The sequence below is a fragment of the Oncorhynchus kisutch genome, unplaced genomic scaffold (assembly GCF_002021735.2).
Source record: "Oncorhynchus kisutch isolate 150728-3 unplaced genomic scaffold, Okis_V2 Okis07a-Okis12b_hom, whole genome shotgun sequence".
Lineage (NCBI taxonomy): Eukaryota > Metazoa > Chordata > Actinopteri > Salmoniformes > Salmonidae > Oncorhynchus > Oncorhynchus kisutch.
In genome coordinates, this window is record NW_022261984.1 from 759,771 (window position 1) to 781,496 (window position 21,726).

The 21,726-nt window shown below is 44.3% G+C and overlaps 1 protein-coding gene across 15 annotated transcripts in view; it reads left to right on the forward strand.

The window, feature by feature from the left end:
- Nucleotides 1-1,938: 1,938 nt before the first annotated feature.
- Nucleotides 1,939-21,726, forward strand: part of lef1 (lymphoid enhancer-binding factor 1) — a 52,621-nt gene continuing 32,833 nt past the window's right edge. For 5 of the 15 annotated variants that reach the window (XM_031814867.1, XM_031814868.1, XM_031814869.1 and 2 more), the window contains exons 1-3: nucleotides 1,973-3,060; nucleotides 5,143-5,209; nucleotides 6,738-6,865. In XM_031814867.1, coding sequence (XP_031670727.1) covers nucleotides 2,860-3,060; nucleotides 5,143-5,209; nucleotides 6,738-6,865 — 396 coding nt within the window. In that variant the 5' untranslated portion in view covers nucleotides 1,973-2,859. Of the gene's footprint in view, nucleotides 3,061-5,142; nucleotides 5,210-6,737; nucleotides 6,866-21,726 lie in introns of all 15 variants that reach the window. The other 10 variants (XM_031814874.1, XM_031814875.1, XM_031814876.1 and 7 more) reach the window with 5 other exon arrangements.

Sequence of the window (21,726 nt, forward strand, 5' to 3'; positions counted from 1 at the left end):
TTGGCAGAGAATTAGAAAATTGTGGAAAGGCTGATTTAAAAGGGGAAAGAATCTAATTGCACATGGCAGGCCTATTCCAAAAAAGAAATCCATCGTTCTCTTTGGCAGTGGTTCACGCCAGGTTATGAACATTTTCGGTTAAAAGTTAGGGGATGTTTGGGGGACAAACTAATACAATTAAAGGACGTTATTCTATAAGGAAATAGAACCGGCAATTTCTAAGGAATGCAGAGCAGGGAAAGAGAGAAAGATGATTGTAAACACGGAAAATTCACCGGGTATCAAACAAGAAATAAAACGTTAGAGGATTTTTAATGAAAGGTTTGGTTGTATTCAGGTCTGTCTGTATGTGTGAAATCTTTCTAATTAACTCAATATGTGTGTGTGTGCATGTGTGTGTGTGTGTGTGTTTTCCGCTATACACTGGAATGCGGCCAGTCTCGGCTCTTTCGAATCCACACTCCGTTCCAAATCCAAAGCCTTTGATCTGTTTCGCTGTCTCCTTACCCGGAAGAGAACTCTTGCCTTCTCTCTCAGCTGGGATGAACGCACACGTGGAAATATTGGCCCGGTTCCAGACTCGTACCAAATTTAGTCACACAAAGGCGAAGGGAGCGCGAGGGGGGAAACCCGGGATGAAAGAGCCAGCCGCCAGAAAGATCAAAGGACACGGCGGCTCCGCCCGCTAACCCCACCTCGGTGCTTTATAAAGATCTGCCTCCTACTCCAAAGTTATTCTCACGCAATCTCTCCACACACAGCGAGCCGCAGCAGCGACACATTACTTTATGTTTTTCTTCTTCTCTCTTTCTTGTTTTGTTTTCTCATTAAACATTTCCGACTCGAAGAAGCCCCCATGTTATTCATTTGCTTTATACAACTCTGAACTGTTGTATGAATGATATAGGCTACTGCGCAAACTGTAAAAATAACAATTGAAAAGGATCAGCTGGCTGTGTATTGAAACATTGCGGCTGAGTTATGCCCTATGCAATACATCATGTTCACGAGTAGTTTGCATTATATTTCTATCCAGAAACTGAAACATTTCTCCATTATCCAGTCAAATAAAATCTCGACATACTTTGCAGTCGATTTACAGACCACTGTTTCTCCTTTGAACAACATCACGGTAAAAGCTACTGCAAAATATACAAAAGAGACATGGTGGTTCAATTAGCTAAATGTGTTACGGGACAATCTATTAAACTCAAAGTAAGGGGGGAAGAGTTGTCTTCTTTGGGGGGGGGGGGGCGAAAATATTGTTTTGTTGATTGGAAAATCTCATATGAGATAACCTTATGTAACATATTTCAAATGTACTATTAGGTTCCAAGTAATTGAAAGAACATCCGACAACAATGGACCCCAATTTAGCCAAATTAGTCGATTTTCTATCAATTATGCACGCCCTTTCACTCACCGCTCTGATCAGTGGACCAAAGACAAACGTTTGGTTTATCAAAGCACTTTAAAATAACAATTGACAACTTTAGGAAATAGCCGAGGCTACTATATAGGATATTTTGCGCAAACAAACAATCCAATGGTACTATTGATTCGACTGTAACATTCTTTGTGCCAACATGCTTTTTTAAATCAATAGGATTCAGGAACGTTTGCGCACGAATTAAACCACCTTAAAATACACATAGTATTAAATATATAGGCTGTTTATGATATACATGGGCTCCCTAGAACATTTACTTAAAAAGTAGGAGAAAGGTGATGCATTGTCATGTCATTTGAATGAGTTATTCTCAATCACATAGTCCACAGTGGTCACCATCCAACAGTAATTATGTGTATCCAAACGTCACTCTTTTCTCTTTGTTATTGTTTAAACGTCAGAGTAGTGAATCTGTCTATTATAGCCTCTTAGGCCCTACTCTATCATATGCATTGGCGTCAGCTTCATCACCGCTTCGACCCGCCCCCACTCCTTCCCTGTCTACCCATTTGTTGTGAGCTACAGTATGTATAAATCTCCGTACCCCTCGCTCTCTTAGGAGTATCAATCGGTGTGGTGTCAATCACAGCGGCGGCTTCCCTTTCATCTCGATCCTCCCAGTCGCTGCGAGAGAGAAGGCAGAGAGAGAAGAGACAGAGGACGGGGAAGGAGAGCTACATTTCTTACGGAGCGGTGCTCCAGTTTGGAAGTCGGTCCACAGCGTATCGGTTTATAACGCACTCCTCGATCTTTCGTATAGTTTATTACTTTTTATTTTAGCCGTTATTCAGTTCAAGTATGTATGTTCATTCTAATAGGGATAGATGCGCAGTATTGTTTAAGTTGGGGAAATAAATAGTGTTCTACTTGTGGCAAACAGGCAGCACGAGATTCAGAGACGCGTTTTTTAAATTATATTTTTCCTTATTTTTTTTTCACGAAAGGACTGCAACTCTCACAGGACCCCAGAACGAGGAAATATAAGCAGAAGTTTTTTTCTACATGCACTTTGACCGTTAGCGGAGCTCCCGGGTGTGTGCCCTCCTCTGCCAAATCTAACGGCACATCTGACTCTCGTGATGAGGTTTTGACTTCTGACATTTTAAAGAGCCGAACTGGCGAGTGCCGCGGGTTGAGCGTGCACTACACATCCGCTTTTGCCGATAACATCTTCAATTTCGGATATTTAGAATTTGAATCATTGTAAGAATCCATAATATTTCGAAAAACAACGACAAAAAAGGATCTCCTGTTAATTTAGCTAAAACAAAAAACGTGATCGCACGCAGTTTCCTCCAGGGTACGGAGCGCAACACTTCAAGCCGCTTCAAGGAACATTTTTGGTTTCCTTTTGGGGATTTCGATAGTTCCTCCAATTTGGACAGTGCGAGTACTTCGACTGAATCAAAATGCCACAACTAGCAGGTGGTGGTGGTGGCGGGGACCCTGAGCTTTGTGCCACCGACGAAATGATTCCGTTCAAGGATGAAGGAGACCAAGAACAAATATTCGCAGAACTCAGTCACTCAGAGGAAGACGAGGGAGACTTGGCAGATATCAAGTCATCTTTAGTAAATGAGTCAGAGACGAGTCCAAACAGCAATCATGATGTAAGTATTTCCTCTCTTGTACTTAAGTCCAGTGTTACATGTTGCCAAGCCTTTATATAGGCTAGCCTAAATAAATGTCCATCAAATTCCTAACGACAATATATTCATTCAAGTTCACCTGTCCCTAAATAATAGCCCCCATTTCAGGGGAGTCAGTTGGACATTTTATGAAAGTTGATAAAAGCTGAAAAGCTGATAAAATGACTGGATATTTGCCCAAACTGAGTTTGGTTTTGTCATAATTAAGAAGGTGATGTGCAGCCTAATTTTATATGTGTGTAATGTGACTATTTTACTCTGTAAATAGTAGCCATGTTCTGTTTGTAATCAGTTGTAAACAGAGGCTCATAAATAAATCTGCTGCACGTGGCTGCAGAGCTTTTCAAAACATTGTTGACGAATTATACCAAAGGTCAAAACATACAGAACAATTTAATGTGAGATAATATTTTTATACAATTCAGAGAACTGTTGTACAGTTTTTATGAGGTTATTTGATATTTTAAATTAAATATTGCACAGTAGGTGATGAATTCGTGAACAGATTCTGAATTATTTTGTTAGGCCTATTACAATATTCAATTAGCCCTATTGAATTATTATTATTATAGTTATTATTATTATTATTAGTAGTAGTAGTAATATTATTAGTATAACAATAATTGTCTTGATTTAAAAAAAGAAGCCTACTTATAATTATTACAGTAACAATATCAATATCGCTATGGGTTAGGTGATTTAATTAAACAATGTTTCACCAGGTTGGATAATGTAAACTATGAATAATATAAAATATTAAAGTGTTTTTGGACAGATCAAATTCGTATTTGATATAAAATAAATGTTTTTTTTGTTCAAAGGGAAATCCAGATGACATGATCTTCGAAGGAAAACCACACCTGACAAAATGTAGCACCTCTAGATTACAGTGACACTCATGTTCCCAATGTGAAATAAAACCAACACATTTCTGCCTGTTTTGTGGAGATTATGGCCATTTCATGGAGAGACAGCACATTGTTAAAGGACGGAATTAAATGGGGGGGGGGATTAATGGAAATGTTTAGTTTTGATATAGATCGAATTCATATTTGAAATATGAAAGAAATGTCACTGCCACAATACAGGTTTGATTTGAATGCTGGTAGCCATTTTGTTCACGTTGCTTATGTATTTAAATCATCTGTCATTCCATTTAAATCATCTGTCATTCCTTTATCTCAATCATGTATCTAATGCATTTATCAGAGCTGTAACAAGAGTAGCTTACATCGTTTTAGACGTCGTGACTGTCACATCCCTCCTCAGTGCAGTGAGTTTCATATTCAATAGTAAGTTTAACTTTGTGCCTGAATATATCTTTATTTAATCTGGGCTAGGCAGCTGTTACTAAGTCTCTAGCTCTGGATGCTGTTTGCATTCGAATGTAAACCTAGCGCAATTAGCTGTTGCCATTTGTCATTATCCAATGTTAATGGAATTAGGGTACCTACTGACTCTGGGCCGAGCTCATATAGTTACAGCTGTCACAGACGCAAATAAGACGGAGGTTGAATGTTAATTGAGAATCCAGTGAAGTTCCGTGACTCTGCTGGAAGCCAGCCCCAGGGAAGTGAACTCCAAAAGGAGGTCTTTCTACGCGTTCCCATTCGAGGAGGGAGGGGGAAAGGAGATGCATGTGGAGGAGTTCACGGTATTTTGGAAAAACAGTCGACTACACCGTAAACATCACCCCCTCTTCTCTATTTTTCGCAGTTATTTTGTGTAGAGCATTGGTATTGGAAAGCATCATATGCTACCGTGATGCTTTTGAATTTGGTTGGAGCTTTGATTAAATTGGTTGGTGAAAATGAAAGCAGACTGATGCAAGTTAATTTGTAAGCTCCTTAAGGACATAAAGCTTAATTAAGTGGCTCGTTGAGGGGTTGATACAGACCGCTCCGTCAACCCTTCTCGCCTCACTGTTTATGTGTTCTTAAGTCCGGGGACAAGCTGAAAGCACAGGCCATAGCAGCGTGTGTGTGTGTGTTGGCGAATTTTTTACGAATGTAATCACCTAATTTCTGTCTCCGTCTCTCACAGGGAACTAGACAATCCCAAATATCCCAAGACTCATATCATGAAAAACACAGAGACCATCACGACGATGGTAAGTGACACACATCACATTAAATATTATCCTGTCAGTTATCAGCATGTTGTAGAGATCTGCACTTATATATGGATCACATTGAGCCAAGATAACGGTACAATATTACAATCAGTTTCTGGAGGCTTGATTATTGAAAGATTTTATTTGTATTTTTAAAGGGAAGAAAGATGGTTGACTGGAAAAGCTTCCACCCACTTCATTTTCTGTTCAGCACCGATCAGTCACACCATGGTCCCTTTTCTTATCTGACCCCAGTTCATTCTGATGCAGAGATGATATGTGAATTGATTCTAGTCAGGACATGTACAAACTGAATGGGAAAAAGTGTTCTATATGTAAGCATTTTGTGGTCCGTAGGAAATGTTATTATTTATGCAGAGAATTGTTGAATAATCCCAATGGCTGCGGCCCCTTGCCTGGTCATCAGAAAGATACAATACCGATGCATTTCAATTGTTAAGTTGACATGAATAAAAACCTGTGAAGACAGGCAGTGACTTAAGCATGTGGCTCTCTGATACGAGTAGTGAGTGACTCTTAATATTCTCCTTGGTTCATTTTGTACACACACTCTCTGTCGCCGTATCTCTCTCTTTGTCTCTCCGTCTCTGTGTGTTTTGTCCTGTGCAACATGTTGCTGCTGTGCGACAGCACCAGACTCATTTGATGCCTTTATTTGGTCCAGGCTGTATTCTGATCCCAGATAGAGCTGCGGGTCATGATTGGAGCTCTGTTCTGTTAAGAGTGGCTCTTCTTTGTTCCCCCAGCAGCCCTGAATAGGACCCCCTCAAACCAAACACTCCCTTTCCCCACAACAAGCCCATGTTGCTATCAATCTACCAGACACACACACCACCCCCTCTCCCCAGAAAGCGACAACCGACGGCCACCAAATAGTTTGTCGCAAGTTTCTATTCAGGCAGGGGGACGGACCCGAACAAATGCTCTCTCTTTAGGTCAGAGGCGCGGGGAACAGTAGGGGCGTCTCTTGTTTTGACACAGTGTATGTTCCTCCTAATTGACGCTAATTGGCACGGAGGGACGCCATTGTTACTCTGTATAGTACAGCCCTCCTCTCCCCTTTCTCCAAGACATGAGAGACAAAAGACTGGTGAATCGGAGGGTGCTGGGTCACAGCGGTCGACAGCGATATCATTACGCCATCAAGAGGCATGGGTGGAGCGATGATGCGATAGTCATAGTGCCAGATGAACCCAGTGTTGTTAGAGACTGTAACTTGGCAATGACTATTCACATGTAACTGTATTAGTAGGCTATAAACTCCAGGAGATTTTCCCAATGACTCTGAACTGCTGAAGTTATGATGGCGGTGAATATTGCTGTTATGTTACTTGATCAGACTGTTGCTTAGAGATGCTATTCTATAAAAAGGCCCAAATCCTAATGGAGATTAATGTGCTTGACTCAAGTTCTCTAACAAATCTTCCATTAATGATCGTAAATGTACGATTTTTTTTACCAAGCCTCAAGTTCACACTTTTCTGTCTCTTGGGCCCGTTTCCAGGGAAACACCTAGACATGTACAACAAAGGTCACCAATACTCTGGATACCCAGGTTACATCATGATGACTAATATGAACAACGACTCCTACATGAACAACGGCTCCCTGTCGCCGCCCATGCCCAGAACGGTGAGTCTAGTTACACTATACCTCCATCAATCAATCACTTCCACCAATCTGTCAAGCTAGCTAGCCCAGTTTGTGTCTAGTGCATTTTCACTGCGTCAAGTTTGATTCCATGTTAAATACTTAACCAGGTCTAAACCCCTAAGAAGAGCGTGCTCACCCTGGGATTTCTTTTCAAATATACCTGTGTATGGACATTCCCATTCATCTTTTCAACTCTAGAATGTTCTTTGCCTCTTTTCGACTGCCTTCCTAGTGTGATGTAGCCCGGTTTGTGATAGCCGTATATAACATGCACCCAGTAATGTTGTGATGGTCTGTCCCCTTGGCAACCACGTGATCTAGTCTCCCCCACACGCCTCTCATACTTTCCAGCAGATTAACGACATTTATATGATGTATTATTTCTCGCGCCTTGTTAACTTAATCAATGTCTGTTTACACATCGACAGTAAGCCCACCGATTACGCTGACATGGTCGCGGAGGCCTAACGGCAACATCCCATTTGAAGATGGAGTTTGCAGAAATAGCCAGGGTTGCCGTATGTCACCATGCTTATAGTCCCTATAAGATAACAGTATTCATTTCAGGCTGTAGGCCCCGTGTCTGGCTTCCTGTGTCTGTCCTTTTTTGAACATTAGCAGCAAGACAGACGCAAAACGCCAGGGCATGCCAGCAGCTGTCCACCCTAATCCTGTTTGGTGTGTGGTTGTGTGTGTGTGTGTGTGTGTGTGTGTGTGTGTGGGGTGGAGTTGTGTGTGGTGAATACACCCAGTCTCGCTATGGCTCGGTGCCTCCCAAAGCCTGTCCCTGCAACCTGCCATCACATAGACTAGAGGACACAGACATATACGTATTGTTCAAGGACCAAAGACTCTGGCTTATGTCTGCCTGTGTGTCTGAGTTGGTTTCATCATGAAATTCATTTGAAGGGTTTGAAGTCTGTGTAGCGACTGTGTGAACATGGCTGACAATACAAAGTGAATGGTGTTCTGATCTCGTGGCAGCGGTACCCACTTTACTCTTGTATAGGAGTCCTGTGACCGGAGGTATTTTTTCAGACAATTTTCATCTCCAATATAATTGTTTTGGATACTTATGGAATGGAGAACTTCTCAAGGACTGAGGGGCTTCCATCCAAACTTCCTTAAATAAAGAAATGACTCCTGTGATTTGGCCCCTCCTCTCGCTGCCGGGACCGTTTTAAACACTCATTTCATTCACCGTGGCCGCCGCCCGCTTTTTGTTTGGCCAAATTTCCCCGTCTTCAATAAATCGTTAGTCAATTTTATGTACGTTTCTCTCACTTATCCAATAAAATGGATACAGTTAGTGGCGGTGCAATCATGGAAGTTGGAACACAAGTCTGATGTGAAATGTGTATGTGCTGCCTGACTGTTGATTGGCTGGATGTGAAACGTGTATGTGCTGCCTGGCTGTTGATTGGCTGGATGTGAAATGTGTGTGATGCCTGGCTGTTGTATCAAGCCTGCCGGCCACCGCAGCCACAGTATCTGCAGGCCTAGGATCAGTTTTCACCCAGATCAAAGGCACGTTCTCTCCCTTTCTTCCCTCCCTCCATCCCCCTCTACAGTTTAGATTGATTTTCATTGGCCATGGCATTCCTGTGCATGAGGCCCAACTGACAGAGCTGTTCAGAGTTGCTGATTGTCAGCAGATTTTTGAGAGGGAAGCAAGGACCTCTAAGGAGTTGTGCTAGATATTTTAAAGGAGAAGGAATGGATGTTCTTGGTTTGGAGGGTTTGAGTAGTTCAGCTGTGCATAGGGTTAGTGTGGTGGAGTCCCCACGACCAGTAGCACATATGGAGATTGTCTCTGTGTAGTTGATTCAATAAAGTTCTGTGGAAGGACGAGATGATCTCAGTTGGATGTTAGATATCCCTTCATCTCTGGAGGTGCTTGTCCAGGTTTAGATATTTTTTTATTTACTTATTTTATTTAACCAGGCAAGTCAGTTAAGAACAAATTGTTATTTACAATGACAGATTTTTACCTTGTCAGCTCGGGGATTCGATCTAGCAACCTTTCGGTTACTGGCCCAACGCTCTAACCACCAGGCTACCTGCCACCCCAGGTCTAAAGCTTACATGGTGAAATGAAAATGAATGCCTCATTATTATTATTATTCTGATCTTTATTAAAACAGATAAAGTGAGGGTTTTGTCATATTAGGGTTTTCTACTTGCTCATTACATTGTCAGTACAGAGTTTACACTTTATAGCAGTATTTTTTGGCTTGGTTTGTTCCAGAGGAATCCATTGAAAACCCTGCCGGCCACTATTTAGTCTTCCCAGAAGCCTAGTGAAGTAAATACATCTACTATTCTGTGTGTGTGTGTGTTCTTCGAGTCTTCACATATAGGGTCGTGTGAGGTTTGACTGTTGCATATTGGATTATTTAAAGTGACTGTGCGTGTGTGATGGCTCATATTTCCAGCTCCCATGGCCAGAGGGCTGGACTGTACAGAACTCTGGGAAGAGACGGGGGATTGTGTTCCCTACTCTGGCCTCTGTTAAGTCTTTGTGAAGACCACGCTCGATGTCTGGATGGGCTGGCAGCTTGGAATCAAGCTCTCACATCTCTCTGACTAAAATCTAGGACTTATCGAGCTAACACATTCCTGTATGTGCGTTAACTCGACCCCTCTGTTTTCCCACTGTAGAAAGTGCATGTAGAACTTGTGCACTGGAGTCAATGAGAAGTGCTATTTGAGTCGTTGTAGCAGATGTATAGCTTCAGGATTACTGTGGTTTAATAGAATGCTCCTCTTTGGATCCAGTCATAGTTTAAACTTCTGTCACCTTCTCATCAAACATCTGAATTTGAGGATGACAACTTTTAACTTGGAACCACCAATGCTGTAACGGTGGAAGCCATTTTCACACACTACCTTACTTTAAATCTAGAACTTTGAATCCACTACCTTGTTCCGAGCATAAGTCGAGGATCTCCAAGCATCCAGTCTCCAGCCTGTCAGTGCAGCATTCGGGGAAGATGGAATCGCCATAGCTGATTTTAAGCTGGGCTTTTGGTGTGCAGAGAGCTGAGGGAACCATTCGCTGCCCCTCCCAGGCCATACCTCCCTCCCCCTGTCTTCCCCCTCGGTGGCGGGCCCTTGTGGTGTGTGAGAGCCCGTGGGGGGAGACTGCGGTTCCCCTTTGATGTCAGCGAGAACGTGACGGATCTCCTTGGCGGCGTTGCGCGGCGGTGTGGAATCACTAACCCGGGCTTACCTAACGGGATTTACCGCGCTCCCCTTTTCTCGCTTACATCCCAAATGAAACCATATTCCCTATATAGTGCACTACTTTAGACCAGGCCCCATAGGACTAGTCAAAAGTAGCGCACTAATAATAGGGTGCCATTTGAGACATACCCCTCGTCACCCCCAGTGCCATGTGTATCTGTCCTCACGGTCTCAAACCCTGGCCCCATTCAGCACCGATCCCTGTTATGAGAAGACCACATTTCCCAGGAGCCCTTCATGTCCACGCGCAGTGTAGTCTGCGGCAACGTGCGGCGCCATGTGTAGTTCTTTATCCACGACTGCGGGTTTGTAAAGCGGTTGGAGGCGCTGAATCGAGCAGAGCGTTCTGTTGTGATTTGTGAAGCAGCTGGGATCTATTTGATGTATGAGTCTGCCGCTGGATGGCGTTGCCTAAAATTGTCCCACAAACATATACTATATTATTATATTACTATATTTTGTGACCAAACATGACATTTTGAAAAGAGTCAATTATTTAAAGTTTAAAAAAAAAACATTTTGGGGGAAGGGGGGGGGGGGGTTAAATTTAAAGGACCATCAGAGGATCATTGTAGCATTGATGTCATCTGCTATGCAGGTCTGACAAAGAGCAGGGTGTGTGTGTGTGTGTGTCTGTCTGTCTGTCACACTGTGTAGACCTCACAGAAAGCTCCAGCATCCTCCCACCCTTTGTGTGCTTCTGGGTCTCAGCTCTCTATAAACAGTATCATTGACACGGAGCGTGCGTCAAACTACTGTACTGTATGGTACATGGCGAGGAGGCTGGTCGACACATTTATTCCATATGGCGTTCCCTCCACGGTAATGATTCCATGTGGTTGCAATCCCCTTATCAAAGTCTTTCATCTTGTTAAGTGGAGCTGGGAGGAATTATCCTCTCCCTAAATTGAAACGACTGGTGTTTTTTTTCTTTCTCTCCCTGTAAGATGAGAAGACAAAATAGGTCCAGGCAAGGATGCACCAAGTGTTCACATAATGTGGTGTGAATTTGTGTTACGGCGCTGACGGACTGTGGGACTGTGTATGTTGGTCGCTCATGTTTTGACTATATGGACAGTGTGTCACGTTTTGTAACTTTATTTTATGAAACTTGTAACAGAGCATTGTGGGAATATGGTAAAACATCTATCGTATCGTTTGTGTGTGTGTGTGTGCATATTTGTGAGTGTTTGTTTTCATGTGCTCTCTCATGCTCTCACCAAAACAAGACTGTCATCATAGCTGAGGACATCACAACACTCTAGCCCCCCTCGCTTCTCCCTCGTTCATCCATCCTACTGAGGGAAAGATAGCCTGTCTCTGCTCCATGGAGCCAGCCAGCCTGCACAGGCGAGGCCGGGCCCAGCCACAGCACCTGCTGAGTGGGGCTTCACAGGGAATACGGAAAGGAGTGGACAGGCGTGTACTTGAGTTGGGGTGGGGTGGGGGGGGGTGGAAGGTTAGAGAGGATAGTGGCTTTTTTACGTGTGGCTCCTATTGAAGCCACTCTGTGGGAGCTCAGTTCGGCACACAGGGACCGGAGCCCGACTCCTAGCCTCCCTCCACCACCTAAACACTGCTGATAAGACTGGCTCCACCACAAAGCCAAGACGCCAAGCAAAACACTGTTGTTTTTCCACATTGACGCGCTTCAACTGGAGATGAATGGGGAGGCTTTTGAAGTGGTGTAGCTGAAACCCTTTTGATGTCACTAGTTTTATTTAGTCTCCAAATAGTTCCTCACTGTTGCAACATTATCATAAAATCATCACTTTTTTAGTTTAGTGAAAACCAGGTCTATATTTGGTGCTTTGTACCATGTAGTTCAGGCAGTAACTGACCGGGACAATGGGAGCTGCAGGGGTGAAACAATGAGTGTAACTCCTCCCAGCGCTCCGTACTTAAGAGAGAACCAGCAAACAGCCCTGACTTGTCCTTGTGTGACTTGATCAATAGCCGCTCTGTTACCGTCAAGTTACTCTGGTTTTTTTCCCTCCTTTATATTTTTCAGAAGCTCATTATTTCTTTGTGTGTGCTGTGTTGGGTGTGTGTGTGTGTGCTGTGTTGGGTGTGTGTGTGTGTGTGTGCTGTGTTGGGTGTGTGTGTGTGTGTGTGTGCTGTGTTGGGTGTGTGTGTGTGTGTGTGTGTGTGTGTGTGTGTGTGTGTGTGTGTGTGTGTGTGTGTGTGTGTGTGTGTGTGTGTGTGTGTGTGTGCTGTGTTGGGTGTGTGTGTGTGTGTGTGTGTGTGTGCTGTGTTGGGTGTGTGTGTGTGTGTGTGTATGTGTGTGTGTGTGTGTGTGTGCTGTGTTGGGTGTGTGTGTGTGTGTGTGTGTGTGTGTGTGTGCTGTGATGGGTGTGAGAGCTAAAGAGACTCACATGCTCTGTGTGTGTGTGTGTGTGTGTGTGTGTGTGTATCTGACAGCGCTGAAAGATGAATTCTCCTCAGTATAGAAGGTTGGGTATAGGGCCGGTATAGTTACTGTACAAAGGGGTCTGTGCTCCTCGCCTTGCCTCGTCACCAGGCTTTATTAACCAGCTGTTAAATGGATAGATGGATATAGCACTTTTCCCCCCTTCTTTTTGTTTTTGTTTTGGCTAGCGCACATCGAATGCGTAATATTTTTTCTCCCCTCTTAACTATTCACAACATATACTGTACACATACTGGCTGGAGTGTGAGAGCGACCGAGCGCGTGCGCGCACACACACTGCGGAAGACACATTTCAGTTGAATGCATTCAAAATGCATTCAGCTGAGTAGGTATCCCCTTTCCCTTTCCTTTCTGTTGGAGCCTGCAGAACTAGGGTGGACAGGAGGAGGGGTTTGCTGTCAATTCATTTTGTGTGGTCTTGGCTATAAAAAACATGTAAAAAAACAGCTCTTTGAATGGTCTTTAATTTTTGGGAAACCCATAAAAGTTTGCCGCTCCTTTGATATCGGCCTCGGAATTGAAAACAAATGCAGCATTCTCCCCCCTTCTCATTTCAACTGCCCTATTATGGAGTTGTGAAGAAAAAAAATCAGCCGTAGATCTCTTTCTCTCCCTCCTTTTCCATCCCCCCATTTCCCTTTCCCCTCTCTCCTGCCTTCTTTCTCCTCCTCCCTCTCCCTCACTCCCTCTCTTTTTCCTCCCCCTTGTTTTTGAAGAAACCTACGGGGGGGGGGGGGGATCACTGATGTCAAAGTAAAAACCAAGAGCATTAAGAAAACTGGCAAAATGCAATACAGCTGCAATCCGACATGACGCTGGAAAATAGGTCTGAGGAGTAGAGAGCCTCCCCGTATCCGTATTCCCAGGGTGCACAACTGCTCCCGGCCTCGGCTTTGATCTCTTCAAAGCCTCCTACTAGCTGGAGAGTCTTGGCTGCTGCTCACGCTGGAGTGCCGGAGAAGGGGAGAGAGGGAGGAGGGGTGTATGCATGTCGGAGGGGAAGAGAGGAGAGGGGGGCGGGGGGGGGTCGTCTTTTCCTTTCCAGGGCTGAAATCAATCACAGTGCCGAGGCAATTATGTGTAATTCAACAGGGCCAGATTAGTAACTCTGTTACCTGAGTGACTGACTGCGTGTCTGTAATCTCAGAGACTCACTGACTGGCCTTCGCCAGCCAGCCAGGAGAAGTCACCACTGGGTCACGGACAGGGGAGGGAAGGAAGGAGAGCGAGGGAGAGGTGCTGAAAAGCAGGCCGCCATGCCGCCGTCCAGCAGAGCAGAAAATCGGGCCACAATGGAGTGATTACACTTGCAGATGTAGCCATATTTATGACTGAGGCGAGCAGAGGGAGAGAGGGAGGGGGAGAGAGGCAGGCAGTGATTGCCATGGAGCTCTAGCTAGCTAGCTCCGTCTCTCTAACGAGCCCTGTTCCCTTTGTGTTGGGGCTCGTGCCTGGTGTCGCCCCCTCACCACGCTGCTCCCTCCATCCCCCTTCAGTGCCATATCTCTACCCTTCATGCCCGGTGCCTCGGATGGCCCCCAAATGCCAGGCTTGGCCCAGGCTTGCACCCCGGGCACCCAATTTGCCGTGGCTGGAGAGAGGAGCGCGGCTGGAGAGATAGTCTGCATGGCTGCGGGTCACAGAGAGAAGAGGGAAACAGAGTAGAATGGGACTCCTGCCTCTCTCTTTCTCTCTCCTCTCTCTTGCTATGGGTCTGGGCCTTACCACTGCTACAGTATGCAACACACACCACACCACAGCACTTAGCAGCAGGTCTTGGGTCCTGGGTCATGTTTTGTTGGGGAACGATGCTGAAATGATGCAAATCTTTGCCTCTCCTGAAGTGATTATGGCCACCTGATTCTGATTAGTGTTCTGTAACCACTAGAATTGACAAACATCGCAATATACCAGCCGTCTATTATTGGAACAGATGACCTCATTTAAAGGGAAAGATATTCTCTCTTCCTCATGAAGACGAAAACAGCTCTTTTGTTTAGCTGTGCTCGGCGGAGAGTCACTTGATGCCGGGTGATGAAACCCATAAAGATATCCAGCAAGAGTGTGTTTGTTCATCTGATGAGCTACACTCTGTTCTCCTCTCCTCCTTCCTCTCTCCTCTATGTCCTTTGATCATCATTTTCATCTGGGGCTAGTCTGGTGGTGATGGAAGGGAAGGCTGTTATTTTCTCCTGGGGATACACACAGACACACACATTAAGGACATTAGATTTACACTGGTGTTAAGACAAGGGGTGGAGTAGAGCTGGGCCGATATGGACAAAAATCCATATTACGGTAAATCGACTGAATTCTCATGATAAAGACCAATTGAACGATGGGTGTATAACATTAACGCACACCAAAGTTATTTTTTTGGCATTTATATTACCCTTAACTGCTGTTACTACTACTTTGGATGTTGTAGCTATCGATTGTCCCATTTAACAATCACCCATATTAGCATTTAACACATTTCTCTAGTTGGGCCCTAGAGGTTATTTTTCCTCATGAACGATATCGGCCAAATGTCCACGATAAAGTGGTTTGTTTGGTCAGTGTCGATCATTTTCGGTTTTTCGTCCCAGCTCTAGAGTGGGGGTACCAGTGATTATATGATGACGTTGATTGTTTTATAAAGACAAACTGAAATGGTGATTAAATGAAACGGAGTGGATTGACTAGGAACTAAGTGTTGACTAGGAACTAAGTCTTGACTAGGAACTAAGTGTTGACTAGGAACTAAGTCTTGACTAGGAACTAAGTCTTGACTAGGAACTAAGTGTTGACTAGGAACTAAGTGTTGACTAGGAACTAAGTGTTGACAGTCTTGCTATTCTGTATTGAAAATATTGGAAAATACATGTTTTGATTTATAATTATTGATAGGCAATGTGAGACAAGGATGGAGCTCTAAAATGAGAACATTTAAGGGAGCTACAGTGGAAAAAAATGTCTCAGTTGGTGTGGCGTCTTCTGCCCAATCTACCCACCCCAGTACATAGACCCTCCGTTTCGCTCGGGGAACCAGGTGAGACTTTTCATGTCTCCCGTCAGGGGAGACTTCAGAGGGACGTCCTCGGCTTTGAGCTCCCCGTCATCAAACAATGCATCCAAATATCAAATCGATCCAGAGCCCCAACCTCATCCCCCTCTGCCGCCCGCCACGCACCTATCTTTGAGATGAAAGGGGACGAGTGACCCCCCCCCCACCACCTCCTATCCCTCCTCCTCATCCCCCTCTTCCGCCACCAAGAAAAGAGGAATCAAGATGGGCGCCTTGGTGGAGAGAGGGACGCTTCAATTGCTATTCAATCCCACTCCACCCTTCATGTGAATCCTATACACAGACAGGGTCTTCTCTCTGCACAGAGCTGGACAGCTATAATAATGATGGGATATGACAGGTTCATAGACGTTTCACAGAGATTATTTGACTTCATAAAAGTCCACGGCGCACCAAGCCTGGCTTTGGTTAACTCATGCCTCTGATATGGCAGGAGATCTGGATAGAGGTGTGAACGAATGCTAGTCGCCCACCAGAGTGTTGCGTTCTCTTTGTGTTCCTGTGTTTTGACTGTATTCAGACCACAGAAGCTTTTGAGCATTGTAATGGTTTAATGCAATTACATACTGAGGTGCTATTCATGAGTCGGTGATCTCTGTTGATCTCACGCTATCTCTCGCCATGCTGGAAGAGAGACACTACGGTTAGCTCATACGAGATAGGCCTTGTAGTGTAAAGAGTGACGATTGGACTGATGGGAACATAGCTACCCCCCACTAAGCCTAAAATGAGACTCTGATACACAAAGGAAATACTGTACAAGTCCATTATTTTCAAGAGCCACAGAAAATGGAATTGAATTATAACTGTGTTGTGTTCATTTTGTTGTCATTCTGCATCTATTTCAAGTGTAGTGTCAGCTGAATGAATGGTGCTCTCGAGGCTACATGTGTTGGGCTTGGGCCCATGCAGTTTCTTTCTTTACAATCAGGATTTGAATATATCATGACAATGTAAGACGATTACCATTTCTTAAGGGGTGGTTGAGAGAAAGATTCGACCGTTGTTAGGGACCATGTTTTAACACGGTCATTGTTTTGGTTTGCCTTACCTCTCTACAAAAGCGTCTCACAAAAGTAACCAAAAGGGGCGGAGCTTTTCTTGTGATTGGGTTGATCCTGGAAAGGCTGGCTGAAGTGCTCCCTCGTGCGCATTGCAAATGGCAACCTATTCCCAATATAGTGCACAAATTTTGACCAGAGCCTCAGGGGCCTTGTTAAAAGGTAATACCCTATAAAGAGGATAGGGAGTAATTTAGGACGCGGGCCTAGTCATACATGAGTGGAGAATAGCCATTTGTTCCGAGGGGATTACGCCTTTTAGAATAGCTTTGTTTTCATTCAGATCTGAGGAGACTGGCCGTGTGTGTGTTTGCGCGTGTGTGTGTGTGTGTGTGTGTGTGTGTGTGTGTGTGTGTGTGTGTGTGTGTGTGTGTGTGTGTGTGTGTGTGTGTGTGTGTGTGTGTGTGTGTGTGTGTGTGTGTGTGAGAAGCTGAAAATGTGGGGTTTTAATGACTAATTCCAGGCTGAAAAGCAGGTGTTTAGTGTCTCACCGGTTAATCCTTTAAAAATGAGGAGTTGCACCTAAACAACAGCTGGGCTGCTAGTCGGACCTATTGTACTTCTGTCCTTTACTGTATAAAAGACAAGAATGGTTTGTAACCAGATCCACAATGATGAATGCTTTGGTTTATAGTAACGATGACTGGGCTTACAACACTATATCTTGATACAGGACTAGAGAGTAAGATATATAGTAGTTTAAAGCCCCTTATGTAGAAACACCCACATTTTGATCAAAACATGCATTTAAAAAAAAATGTTGACTGACTTTGTAGGTTTCCCCTTCATATTTGACGACGAAGCTGAAATGACTCACTATAGGTAATCCTATAGCCTGCTGAAGTCTATTACCTGGCTATTAGCTGCCTAGCCAGTGGGAGTAGATGGCTAGGAGGCATTGGTCTTCAAAAAGCAGAGGTGAAAAGGCCATTGATCATGTGACTATGGGGTCAGAAGTTCACATGTAAGATCGCTAGGACACAGGCGTCATGGCTCTGGGGAAGAATGGATCCTCTGAGTTGCTATGGTTAAAACAGGAGCAAAATGCTGGTCAGCAAAATAATTTTTTATGTAATATTCATTAATATACAATAGGTGTGCATACAACACATTTTTCTACATTAGTATATGTATGGACATATTTCACTGCCTTTTTAGATTAGCAATATAAATATATATCAGCAGACGCAGAGTTAGCTCACTCTGTTGCTCTGTTGTCATTGAATTTACATACCTGCCATTGTGCCAGAGTGTTTACTTCCCCAAGGTTGTGTGTACGTGTGTGTGTGTGTGTGCGCACGAGTGAAACTAGGTCAGTACACTCCCCAGCTCAAGCGGCACCCATTCAAATCACTCACCCCTGATACACGCTCCTCTCCTCAACTCGTGCCGTTTCAAACCATCCTCGTAAACATTCACTCCCCGCCAGCCTGTCGCCAACTGCCCCCCACTGGCTCTCACCTTTTCCATGACCCTATGGATAAGCAACCTACCCTTTCCCTCAATGGCTAGTGTTTACTAGTTAGCATGGAGCTGGTTAGCGCTGTCAAAGAGGACTACTGAGTCAGTGGTTCCAAACCTGTTATTGTACCACCAACTGAATTCTGCTCTTCCTAGAGTACCCCTGAAGTACCCCCTCATTTTACCAGTAGGCCAGGCCTATGGTCTCATTATTCTTCAGTGGGAACCACTATACTACAGTGGGAACCACTATACTAAGAGATGTTAGGCTAGTGTTACTGTATGAGTTATTATGACGCTAGCGCTTTGAGTGCGGTCTGCTACCTGCCTACAGCTCTCAATATCACATGTTAGTTACTAGTTAGCATGGAGCTAGCTACCGCTCTGAGAGGGGTCTGCTACCTGCCTACAGCTCTCAATATCACATGTTAGTTACTAGTTAGCATGGAGCTAGCTAGCGCTCTGAGAGGGGTCTGCTACCTGCCTACAGCTCTCAATATCATATGTTAGTTACTAGTTAGCATGGAGCTAGCTAGCGCTCTGAGAGGGGTCTGCTACCTGCCTACAGCTCTCAATATCATATGTTAGTTACTAGTTAGCATGGAGCTAGCTAGCGCTCTGAGAGGGGTCTGCTACCTGCCTACAGCTCTCAATATCACATGTTAGTTACTAGTTAGCATGGAGCTCGCTAGCGCTCTGAGAGGGGTCTGCCAGCTGACTGCTGCTTCCAGCTCTCTCCTCCACAGGTAGAGCCAGGCACAAAGACCCCCACCACTCCAGCCAGACTCCATTCTCCCCCCTCAACGCTGAGCTCCCAAATCCAAACTGACAGCCATTCATGCCCAGAATACCTGGCTGAGAGCAGGGGGGGTGCACTATCTAGGTGTAGCAGGCAAATCCTCTCTTGTTCCTTGCTTTCTAAAACGTGGCGCATGAGGCTGACTTTCTCAGCACTTTTTCTCCCAATCATTCTGTGGTGTTTTTCTCTCTTTTCTCTCCATTTCCCCCTTCTGTTATTGTGTTGTGAAGACTCAGGCTTGGGTTTTAGCGAGCGCTAAACATTAGCTTGCGCTGCGTTTTCATTTGTGTGCCCTTCTAAGGGTTCTGGCTCGCTTACCGTTCGTTGTTGTGAATGTGGCGATAACTTGGCATGAATGTAGCAACTCGGCAATCTAAAAGGTTTCTAGTGATATACCATGCAGTGTGTTCATGCAGCAGTGGGGTAGTAGCTAAAAATGGATCGACAGGGAGAAAAAAAGACTTGCCGTTTGATTCAATAAGAAAAATAAAGAGCGGTGCCAGATTCAGGTGCACAACATCTACTTGTTGTCAGCTTTACCGGTTACCCGATTCAGACCAGAGGTCTCTAGAGTTCCATTTCTCTCCATCACCTCATTAGAAACTCATTAGAAACCAGTATTTCTGTCATCTTAGCTGATATTGTAGCCAACTACATGAAAAAATGTACACTCGATTTTAGATTTTACTCTATAAAAAAATGTGTTGTGGGGATCCCTAGATGGTCAATCACAATTTTGCTTGACATTTTAGGTGAAGTGGGTGTGTGGGAGAGTTTGTGTGTTCTCCCTCTCCAATAAACTCTGCCAGGAAGAAGAGCTGCAGTCTATTGTGTGACTCATTCATTGTGGGGGTTTTCCACTGTGTGTGCCTGGGCTCGTACATGATAAGTGGCGATTACGTTATATAGGTAACAAGAAAAACGTGTGTGTGTGTGTGTGTGTGAGCACACTTGCTGGTCTTGGTCAAGCTGGTAGGGGGAAGCCAGGCCTGCTGACAGTGGCACTTCAGTGGAATGTTTGCCCTTTCCTCAGCTCTTTGATGTGACCAGGTCCTGCTGTGATAATGAGGCCTGCACCCCGCCGCAAGGTGAACATCCTGCAGGGTGCCCCGGGCTCTGCCAAAACACACCCAGTCCAACCCCCACATAACGCTCTGTCAACCTTCACACAATGCTCCGACAACCTTCACACAACTACCAGGCAAGTCACTAAAAGGCTTCAAAACATTGGCCCAGCAGTGACATCATTTGAGTCAATTGGAGGTGTACCTGTGGATGTATTTCAAGGCTTACCTTCAAACTCAGTGCCTCTTTGCTTGACATTATGGGAAAATCTAAAGAAATCAGCCAAGACCTCAGAAAGAAATTGTAGACCTCCACATGTCTGGTTCATCCTTGGGAGCAATTTCCAAACGCCTGAAGGTACCATGTCTATCTGTACAAATAGTACGGACGTTTAAACACCATGGGATCACGCAGCCGTCATACCGCACAGAAAGGAGACACGTTCTGTGTCCTAAAGATGAACATACTTTTGTGCGAAAAGTGCAAATCAATCCCAGAACAGCAGCAAAGGACCTTGTGAAGATGCTGGAGGAAACCAGTACAAAAGTATCTATATCCACAGTAAAACAAGTTCTATATCGACATAACCTGAAATGCCGCTCAGCAAGGAAGAAGCCACTGCTCCAAAACCTCCGTAAAAAAGCCAGACTGCGGTTTGCAACTGCACACGGGGACAAAGATCGTACTTTATGGAGAAATGTCCTCTGGTCTGATGAAACAAAAATAGAACTGTTTGGCCATATTGACAATCGTTATATGTTTGGAGAGAAAAGGGGGAGGCTTGCAAGTCGAAGAACACCATCCCAATGTTAAAGCATGGGGGTGGCAGCATCATGTTGTGGGGGTGCTTTGCTGCAGGAGGGACTGGTGCACTTCACAAAATAGATGGCATCATGAGGTTGGGAAATTAAGTGGATAAGTGGATATATTGAAGCAACATCTCAAGACAGTTAAAGCTTGGTCGCAAATGGGTCTTCCAAATGGACAATGACCCCAAGCATGACCTCAACCCTATTGAAAATTTGTGGGCAGAATTGAAAAAGCATATGTGAGCAAGGAGGCCTTACAAACCTGACTCAGTTACACCAGCTCTGTCAGGAGGAATGGGCTAAAATTCACCCAACTTATTGTGGGAAGCTTGTGGAAGGCTACCCGAAACGTTTGATCCAAGTTAAACAATTTAAAGGCAATGCAACCAAATACTAATTGAGTGTATGTAAACTTCTGACCCACTGGAAATGTGATGAAAGAAATAAAATATGAAATAAATCATTCTCTCTACTATTATTCTGACATTTCACATTCTTAAAATAAAGTGGTGATCCTAACTGACCTTAAACAGGGCATATTTACATGATTTAAATGTCAGAAATTGTGAAAAACGGAGTTAAAATGTATTTGGCTAAGGTATGTAAACTTCCAACTTCAACTATATGTATATTACTGTATGTATACTTGGGTATTGTTTTTCAACAGGAAATGTTTAAAAAAAATAGCTGTAAAGCATCTGTAACCCATTTGACGCGGATTATCATCTCTATAGTCCTTTAAGTGTTTCCCCATAGAGGGTTCAGCGACTTTGTTTTTAGAACGCAGTGCTTCTAATGACACAAGGAAAGAACGGAGTTTCTACACTTTGAGAAAATGAAACCTGGGTCTTTTCATCAGAGCGGACTTTTTTACCCCTTCATAAGAGGTGAGTGCGAGCCA